Here is a 10,522-nt window from a genome sequence, read left to right as displayed (position 1 = left end):
ACTCATATAAACTTCAGAGAATAATGTTTCTTTGCATGTAGCTGTGACTTGGCTTCATCTGGGATACAGCAATTGGCTTTTTTGTTAGTGCGCTGTGAGGTCAAAAGTCAGAGGTCAGACCCATGACATAACCATTGGCTGGAGGACAGGACCTGAAATGATTGCAGAAGAAAATAATTAACAGAAATCAGCAACTACATGTTTGTTTTAGATTATAGTGTTGTCTTTATTCAGAGTGTGACAAAACCTCACTGTTGTTAAACTGCACAAGTTTTCGTGAAGCTATATCACTGGACGGCCTGTTCTGCCAATCCAGTTTCAGAAGCAACAAACAAATGAAGGGAGGATGTGACAGGGTGTTCACAACAGCTAAAGCGAGGGATTGAGAGTTAGAGTACATTAGGACATCAACTTGAAGTTCATTTATGATGATTTGTGTCATTTAAACAGGTTTTAGAGAGAAAAACCAACAAACACAACAGAATTCATGCAATCCATCGATTATATACTTACTGATGATGTTTGTGCTGCTGATTTCCCAACATGATGATGTCACTTCCTGAGTCCTTTTAAAGTGTTTTTTTTTCTCTCCCTGAAAAAGTAGCAGGATGGAAAGTGACATTGAATTTGAGGACACAGAAAGAAAAGAAAAAAAATGATTGACATTTAAAACAATATTTAAACCCGAGTTTAACCCAATTTATCCAATTAAAAACCCACCGATTTTGTCTTATTTTATTCAGCATATTGAGACCAAATGAGGGCATAAAAATGTCTCGCAGGGATGAGCGTTTGATGGACTTCAGGCAGTTGCTCCGGTCTGTTTCTAAATTCCTGCATTTAATCCTGTGGTCGAGCTGGACATTGCGTTCTGATGATGCTGTCACACACACACACACACACACACACACACACTCATGTTGGGTTTACATGGTTTATGGGGACTTTCCATAGACATAATGATTTTTATACTGTACAAACTGTATATTATATCCCCTTACACTAAGCATACCCCTAAACCTACCCATCACACACAACTTTCTGCATTTTTACATTTTCAATAAACATCACTTAGTATGATTTATAAGCTGTTTCCTCATGGTCATGGGGACCAAAAAATGTCTCCACAAGGACAAGAATTTCGGATATTGTGTATATTTAGGGCATATTGTCCTCATAAATTACAGTTTACCCGGGCCACACACTGACACACACACATCTTAAAATAAGCACTTAATCAGTTACATAAATTCTAGTCCTATACCTCATACCCACAGGATAGCCAGGGATAATGCAGTCAGAAAGTTTAAAATAGAGAAGTGTTTCTCAACTGTCCATGATTTGAGTGGGTCGCAGAGTGTGTAGTCAAAGAAACAACAACAACTAAAATTCTGAATGTTTTACTGATGCAAGAGTTTTATTCTGAAAGACGTGCGTAAAAGCTGCTGAATTTTCTGTCAGACGCACTTCAAGTAGGCTCCGCCTTCACACTGGCAGTTGAAATCAGCTCCGATACGGCTCCGAAACGACCGGAAGTCATTCATTTCCTATGGAGATTCGCAGACCGCATGCGAATAGGTCCGAAACGGGTCCGACCGAGTGCGGTGCGAAGAAAATCGTGTCCGTTGGTCATCCGGATGCGTTTAAAAAATTTAACTCTTGCGAAAAGCTACGGACGGTTCCTATCCGACAATTCCAGCGGAAGTTAGCGTTGCTATGATACTGATAAACAAACCTGAATTCTTATCGTTATAAAATTATTATTTATTTTATTAAAAGTTAAGTTATGTCATTTTTTTATTTTCATGATTTGCTAACGTTATTAGGGCAGTTAATACAATCAAATTGTAGGCAGACATCGAACTAAATGTGATATAGTGGTATAAAAAATTATACCACTATATCACATTTTTTAGCCGACCTGACATGTCAACGTCCTGAGCAACTTTCCTCACGCAGCAGCCTTCCTATTAATATCTCTATAACCTCCTCATCAGAGAGATCATACAGAACTGACAGAATCAACCTTTCTAATCTCTCCGCCATTTTTGTTCTAGCGTGCTAACGTTGCTGCAGTGTTGCCAACTTAGCGCCTTTGTCGCTATTTTTAGCGACTTTTCAGACCCCTTTAGCGACATTTTTTCAAAAAAGCGACTAGCGACAATTTTAGCGACTTTTTGGACAAACCTCAGTAACCTCCAAATGTTGCCAGTACTGTCCTCCGAGCGCGAGGTCTTAGGCTTGTTTGAGATGCGCCTTGCCTCGCCTGAAATGTAGTCGAGAGTAGGCGGCTGCAGTGAGAGGAGGAGTGAAAAAAGCGCAGGCAAGCCGGACAGATCTCGCTTCTCGCAGTGGATCTGACACCTGTGAGATCAAAGGCGGATATCGCGGGATTCACACTCGTGCACGGTGTTGCTAATAAACTGGATGTATTTTAAGTTTTGTTGCTTGAATATGAAAATAAATATAATGAACAAGACACCCAAAGTACTCATTTAATTCCATTTTAAATAGGCCTATATGTTTATGAATCATTTTTTTTCTTTACAGATATGTGTTTTTATTTTTATTTTTTTTTTAAAAATTACATCACATAGATCGCACTGTCAGAGAGTTTGGGGATATCCACACATAATCTATACACATAAAACATGATAGCCTATCAGAGTTTTAAAATCAAACATTTTAAAAGAGAACAATACATCACGGTTGTTTAAACCAATGAGCATTAAGCTGTGCCGTCAGCAAGTCGTTTCCCATCATGCTTTTGATCAGCGCAGTCGGTGGAGAGCAACTGCGCGCGACTGCAGAATCCGACACGTGCGCCTTGCGGTCGCGAGAGTTTTTTGACACACCTCAGCATGACATCAGAGCAAGGTGGACCGCACTCGGACACATTTCTAACCGGCATGCATCTCGCGCTGATCACCGGTGATCGGTTCTGCGCAGATTTTGCTCATCTCAAACAAGCCTCTTGCTTCCTCCCTGTCGTCACTCTCTATAGCTGCGTCTCCCCTGTTCAGTGAATGGCAGAGAGGAGCGCACGGCCGCTGACAGACGCGAATGAGCAGTGTTTTTCCACGGACTGATTACTTATCTGCTTTTCTTTTGTTTTATATTTAAAGAATTTAGTTTGACCATTTTCATTTTATTTATTTTCTTGTGCTTATTACTTGTAACACTCAATATCACATAGCTTAGTTCATCCGGTTCCCTAACTCTCTCAATTCAGATAATGTTCCACATAGGCCTATAAAAAATGTAATCATTCACTATATTATAGCTACTCGTTCTATTGTCTGACAACAACAAAATAGGAAATGAGAACAGCTTTATTTGACATTCGGCTATATTATATTAAATAGAGCATTCATTTAGAGAGAAAACGCACTAGGCTGACAGAACGCAAGTACGTCGCGATGACGTAATTAATATGCTAATTGACGTATGACGTCATCTAGCGACATTTAGCGACTTTTAGGGAAGGCGTTAGCTACTTTCCTTTGAAAATAGTTGGCAACAACCCGCTTCCGACGCTTTTCACTCTGTAGTACGTCGTCCGTTGGGGGCGTATTGCGTATTACGGAGCTGATTTTAACTGCCAGTGTCTATAAAAACTGGTTACTGATTCCGTATCTGCGGTCGGGCTATATGTCAATGTCATTAATCTAACGTTATATTTGTAATTTGTTACGAAATAAAAAGTCTCTCACCTCAGAAAACACGAGCTGTCCTCTCCTGTCAGCAGTTGCGGTGCTCCTGCTCGCGCACTCTTCAATTGCCCGCGCAAATCGCAACGTCGTAGTTGTTGTCACTAGTAGTAAAGTCAAAAAGTACCAACAAATTATCCTACGTAACTGGTCGTAGGTTTTGCTTGCAGGTATCCTTCTATTCACCAGGATAAGTGTGTTTTATTAACACAATTGTGCATTGACCATGTTAGCCTGGCTAACGTCAGACCACGTCTCATTGACATTGAATGCAGCGTGAATAAAATCGCGCTGCGCAAAGGCAGTATGGGGAAAGCCAGGCTAGGTAAATGTAGTCTCCACAACCTTAATGCAAAGGTCACTTTGTGTTATTTTCTATATTTTTGGAAGACTGCAGTGCTGGCTCATACCAACTTACTGAATTTATTGTAGCCTATTATCTACTGGGACTGCTATTTGGCCTTACCTTATAGCTAGCCTACTGTTTATTCATCAGTGTTAGTGATATTCTCACAATTTAAAAGTGGGACTGTACTAGGCCATGTGTATAGATAAATAAATAGGCTACTTTGGGTCAAATTCCTAAAAATGTGGGTTAGGCTTAATGAGAAAATGTGGGTCCCATGGCCATGAAAACCTGAAGAAGAGAATAGTGTAATATTACACCAAAAATAAGCAATTATTGGAGATACTAGACTTTTGCCTTATTCATAATAAGACGATTTCCCAGCTACGTAATCTAACTTTCTCAGAACGTTATGAGCAAGGTTATGAGCAAACGTTCTTCCAGTAATGTTAATAGAACGTTCGTTCAAAGTTATGGTCTTTATTAATGTTTATCAAAATTTTAGAACAAAAACATTATTTGTACATCATGGAACTTTTTTTATGAAACATTTTATGTGGAGGTTCGTTTTTTTTTTTTTTTAAATGTTACTAGCAGTTTAAGAATGTTCAGAGAAGTTAGAACATTCAAAAGTAACTCCTAATGTTTGCAGAATTCTAAAATGGAATGTTCCCTTAAAGTTCACACAAGAACATAAAACTAGACATTTTGAACATACATTCAGAAATAACGTTTTTCATAACTTACTGGAAATGTTAGCAAAACAAGATGGTAGCTGGGTTTTATTCCTTCGTTATGAAGACGGCAGGATTAACAAGGATGTTTGCATATGGACTAGGCCTGATATAGACAGAATGCATAGATCATCCCACAGCATTTGGTTACTTTATTGAGAAGACTTTGAGAAACTATGAATGCAAGAGCAATAAAAACACTGATATGAAAATGAATGTCAGCTGATTGTGGTCTTCCGTATAACATGAATTACACATTCACAATGAATGATGTATTGATAAATGTTATGGTTATGAAATGTGCTGCTGTTCACATGGGACTCAACAGAAACCATCTGTAACATCTCTGATGCTAATGGCTGTGAAGGCCTTCAGTGAATCTGCTGTTTACAGAGAGAAAAATGTTTCCCTATCAAAGCTGACTAATATCCTTAATCACAAACACTTTGGAGTGAATCGTAAAGGGCGAAAGCTAAATAAATCAGTCTTAAATGGCACATCTTAAAGTGACTTCTGGTCTGTCTATAAATCCTCGTATTCAAAGCCTCATTACACTCCTGCCGAGTTCTGCTTATGTGAGTGTTTCTGGGAGATAAAATATGTTCTAAGAATGATTTGCTAACATTCCCATTAAGCTATGATAACGTTATTTCTGAATGTTCAAAAAGTTCTGTTTTTTAAAATGTTTGAAACATTTTTTTCTTAGTTATGCGAACGTTAAGGGAACATTCCATTTTGCAAACATTATGGGAATGTTACTTTTGAATGTTTTCTGAAATGTGAAAATATCTGAAGCTTGTGTTCACCACAGACCTTATTTGGCATCAGGAAGGCTAAGTGGTTTGTTTTTAAGGCCTCAATCTGTTTTGCCCAGGTTTTTTGGGCGCCATTTAATGAACCTTCCAGTTCGCAAGTAGTCGATGTGGTATACGTCATTTGTTCATTCGGTATACGTGACCAACCACTGCGGCCTGGACTGTTGGATCTCTCTCTTCCATTGTTGGCTGATTCCCACACCTCAGTCTGATGTTGTCATTTCGAAGCCGTTCATATATAAAGACATCTAGTGTTCATCGCAGACAACGTATTTGGAACACAGTTTATTTAAAGTCCCCTTGTGGTGAAAATCAAGCTTTTAATGTTGTTTATATGTCGATGTGGTGTTTTTAATATGCTTTAAGACAAACCATGTGTAAGTTCATAAGTCGACAGCATTGCTGAGTATTTTCTCCTTAAAACTCCAGTGAACCAAAGACAGTCTCAAAAACACGGGTTGAAATCGCTGGTGTTTCTGATGTCACAAACGACCTTGTAACCAATCAGATCAACGAGTGATCGTCAACCAGTGGATCTCTGAGCTGAGTGAGTGAGTGGAGGCGGGTCTCATTTGCATATTCATAGAACCACGCATACTAAATGAGGCAATGGTGTTGAGTTACATTTTTTTTCAAGGAAAAAACGTTCAAATATGTTATTTTGGTGATGAAATATGAGTTTTAATGGATACAATTATTGACTACAGGGGGACTTTTAGCAGTGTCCCTGTTTCAGATCCATGTAATAATACTGATAAGTATTATAATGCGTCTGAAAAATATGAATTTTTGTTTTGACCATAATGAAGCACCATTCGAAGGCGGCAGAAGCTAGACCAATTCTAGACTTCTGCCGTTGATGCCATTGATTTTAGTTTTGTCAATATTGATGGTTAATCCATACGGTTCGGCTGGACTGGCGATATCAGAAAGAATATCAGAGGCCTCTGGGTCAATGTTTGCAAATACAGCACCATCATTATCTTTTTTCGAGGGTAAGCTGAAGCTCCTTCTGTTCAAGTGAAATGGGTAAAACGAGGCAAAGGCCACTATTGACTCTGGACCCTTTAATTGTCGCTTGCAGACATTTTAAAGAATATCTTCTGCTCTTTCCATAGACCTGAAACACCGTCAACATGTCCAGCAAGCGAGCGAAGGGGAAAACCACTAAGAAGAGGCCACAGAGAGCCACTTCAAATGTGTTTGCCATGTTTGACCAGTCACAGATCCAAGAGTTCAAAGAGGCCTTCAACATGATCGACCAAAACCGAGACGGATTCATCGATAAAGAGGATCTGCATGACATGCTGGCCTCTTTGGGTAAGTCTGACAGAGAGGAAGGGACATAATATTATGAATATCATTATCGAATGACATTGCCTTTGGTGTGTTTGTGCTCAGGTAAGAACCCGTCTGATGATTACCTGGAGGGAATGATGAGTGAAGCACCAGGTCCCATCAACTTCACCATGTTCCTCACCATGTTTGGAGAACGGCTCAATGGAACCGACCCGGAGGACGTGATAAGGAACGCTTTCGCCTGCTTCGATGAGGAAGGATCTGGTAAAACAAACACTGGTTTAATATAAAGAGTTCATGGAGGGTCTCACAGTATGGAGGCCCAAACCTGTGAAAATGATAAATAAATAGGGCTGGGCATTGACGCATTACAATTCGATTCACAAGCAATTCGATTCAATTCTGTTGTGTTCATAAGTAGAATTGAACATTGTTGACTACTATTTTGAAGTGTTGTGTAATGTGTGAAGAACGGAAGGGAATGAGTCAACAAGATGAGTGAAGTTCGCTACTCCTGTCTCGAGTGTTTCTTTTAAACACTGAAAGGTTGATTTTTGGGATTAAAGAATTAGAATCGATTCAAATCGAGAAATCAATATTTTTAACCCAGCCCAAACAAACAAACAAATAAATAAATGTAATAATATGAAAATAAAGGAACATATGACTTGATAAAACAAATACAATTAATTTTTATAATCAAATGTAGTCCTAAATGTATTGTTGCATTAGAAGTGTATAAATTAAATGACATAGGCCTACTATAACTTTAAAAATGTAACTTTTTTCAGTAAACATAAGATATGGAAATAATTTCTTCAAATGCAGATGCAAACAAAACACAAATACCAGCAAAATAATTTTAAAATACCTCAATTTTCAAATGTAGTTCCCATCTTGTACATAATAAAACTCAAAGGTGTTCTAGCTCTGACTGCATGTTTGACTCTTGTCTGCGCAGGTTTCATTCATGAAGATCACCTGCGAGAGCTGCTGACCACCATGGGAGATCGTTTCACAGATGAAGACGTGGACGAGCTTTACAGAGAGGCTCCCATCGACAAAAAGGGAAACTTTAACTATGGCGAGTTCACCCGGATTCTCAAACACGGAGCCAAGGACAAAGACGACATGTAGCCGATCAGAGCACATTACACACACACACACGATGAACATCCACTGTGGAAAACAGCATTTCATATGGTGATCTAAAAAAACAAGTAATTATATCTCTATATGCACGATTAGATTATACATTGTAGATGGTTTGCAATGTATTTTGCGTTTTTATGTGGGGCTTATAAAATATCTTCAGTGTGTTTGAAGCAGCTGTGGCTCGATCTGTGCAAACTATTGCATTGGAGATGCCATAAACCTTAGATATAGTGCAAAGTTATTTTTCTGTGTGCATTTAAGGATTCTCAGCATGTCCTTCTCGTTGAACGATACTAACCGATAACAGAGACATAAGGCAAGACACTACAGGCAAAACCCTTGGATGCGTCTCAATCAGGGAGTCGGCCGTTTTAATGGCCGTCTCAATCGCAAAATCCTTGCAGTGCATTGAAACATTCAATCCCTAAGAGTCCCACAATGCAGTGAAATCCAGGGTGCGTCGATGCTTAACGGATCCCGGATTAGAGTACTTGATAGCCTAGCCTACTGGTTCACGACCTAGGGAGCGGATTGAGACGCAGCCGTTGTCTTTTAGCCACTGGTCCATAATATATCCTTTCAGACTAGTGAAAAGAAAACATACATATTTAATATATTACATTTTTACTAAGCGGTTCGTTCGTATATCATTCACTGATTTAAATAACATATTCATAAAAACATGGTAACCATTTATTTTATTTTCTGTCGACACTATTTTCCTAATTATGGAGTAATAAAAAGAGAAACCCAAAATCCCCTCTGACTCTGTGACAATAAAATTAAACCGGAATTTTGATCTGGGCTTTATCCAACGTTCAGATTTATGTTCTGGAAATGTACAGCGCATATTTAAATATATCATGCATATTTAAACACAGCATTTTAATATGAAACAATTGTCTTAATTTTCTGCGATTACTAAACTGGAGAAAGTATATCGATTTATATTCGTTAACATTTTTACCCTATATTCACATGTAGTGTCTTGCCTTAAACACTTTAAAGTTAGATGGCCTCAGACTTTGGGATGTGTAGGATTTTCAGTGATACTCTAACTTATATTTCCCCATCAAACTGGTGAATATCTGGCTTATAAAATGTGTGTTTACACTTGGCAGCTCTCAGATAAGAAGTCATCCGTCATATGAAAGTTACGTATTTTATACTGAAATAAAGATGGTCTCACACCACAGAGAAATAAATCATGTGTGCATTTCTGGGTCGTTTCTGGATATTTGCTCCTAATTGCTGAAAACAAAGGAATTTAATTTCTCCATGACTTCAGACATATTAAAAATGAGGCTTTTATTTCTCTGTAATATTTGAACAAAAGGACATCAAATAAAATCTGTCAAATGTTTAAGGCAGATATTGCACAGACTAGTCCAAAGGTTTTCTAAGGAAGCAGGTAAGGCACAAATGCCATCTTAAAAAACAAACAAACATGTATTTGGTCATACAGGAGAGAGATACACACATTTGATGTACACACGCATTAAAAGCAAGTCTATGCCGGCCAAAAACCTGAATGACATTTACACGTTTCACATTCTCATCTAGAAGACCCATTTTGCAATAACAATAATACAGTTCCAGGAATATTAATATTGGTCTTTCTGAACTGGTGAAAAAATAGAGTATACAAAAAAATATAGACCGTACTGTTCCAGTAACTAACCGAATGATCACAGGTTTGAGGTGTTAGATCTGTAATATAATGACGCTACAATATGACAGTCGGTTTCTCATATTCAGCTCAGACGTGGCTTAAAAATACAGATTCCTTAAATCAGAAATGATTAAAAACTCCCTTTGTGTTGTCAGAGAGGTAACATTAAAATGACTCGAACCCACGAGAACGAAAAGTCAAGTGAAAACTACAATAAACAAACCTGAGACACACTGAAAACCAATGAGAAGTAACATGTACAGTACATGACCTCTGACCTTTGCATTGACCTCATTGAGAAAAACTAATCAGAATTATGGCACGTTCGTGAGCAAGAGTAAACTGAAATAATGTGAACCGCATCAAGACTAAAAGGTTAAAATCATCATTACTATAAAGACTAATTTGACTATCTGTACATGTTCTCAGTTTCATGGAAACTACAAGCATAAAATGATAATCCATCTAGATACTCTAGTGTCCAAAAAGAGAGAAAGACTGAGGAAAATCACTCATGAAGACACTGGAAATAATTTTCTAAATGATATTTGTTAGTTCTCAAGATACATTCACAGATTATGAGCAAGAAAGGAACACTTCAGTTCATCTCTGAGAGGTACAAACAAGTTCATCTTTGAAATGCACAAAACTCCTTTAGTGTCAAAAAAACACTTTCAGTCTAAATTCACTCACTAACATTTGTATCCCTCCCCTCTACATCGTGTTAGAGAAAGCCGATCATCTACTTGACCCATCAGAACAATAACCATCTCAGCTACAGCCCTATGCTC

General features: G+C 38.2%; 1 protein-coding gene and 1 long non-coding RNA gene across 2 annotated transcripts; one reads left to right on the top strand and one right to left on the bottom strand.

Moving 5' to 3' along the window:
- Positions 1-90: 90 nt before the first annotated feature.
- LOC130072980 (uncharacterized) lies at positions 91-582 on the bottom strand. Its single transcript, XR_008804196.1, has 2 exons — positions 514-582; positions 91-152 (listed from the first exon to the last, which is right to left on the bottom strand). It is a non-coding gene; the product is annotated as an uncharacterized LOC130072980 (long non-coding RNA).
- A 6,118-nt stretch (positions 583-6,700) lies between these two features.
- On the top strand, positions 6,701-8,153 carry myl9b (myosin, light chain 9b, regulatory). Its single transcript, XM_056238321.1, has 3 exons — positions 6,701-6,925; positions 7,007-7,168; positions 7,866-8,153. Exons 1-3 carry the CDS (start codon positions 6,742-6,744, stop codon positions 8,039-8,041), a joined length of 522 nt encoding a protein of 173 aa, XP_056094296.1. The 5' UTR covers positions 6,701-6,741; the 3' UTR covers positions 8,042-8,153.
- Positions 8,154-10,522: the final 2,369 nt, after the last annotated feature.

The sequence above is a fragment of the Rhinichthys klamathensis genome, unplaced genomic scaffold (assembly GCF_029890125.1).
Source record: "Rhinichthys klamathensis goyatoka isolate OS25496 unplaced genomic scaffold, OSU_Roscu_1.1 h1tg000518l_1, whole genome shotgun sequence".
In the NCBI taxonomy this organism is placed as follows: Eukaryota; Metazoa; Chordata; class Actinopteri; order Cypriniformes; family Leuciscidae; genus Rhinichthys; species Rhinichthys klamathensis.
Note: the sequence above shows the minus strand (reverse complement) of the source record. Positions and strands in the feature narration are given on the sequence as shown.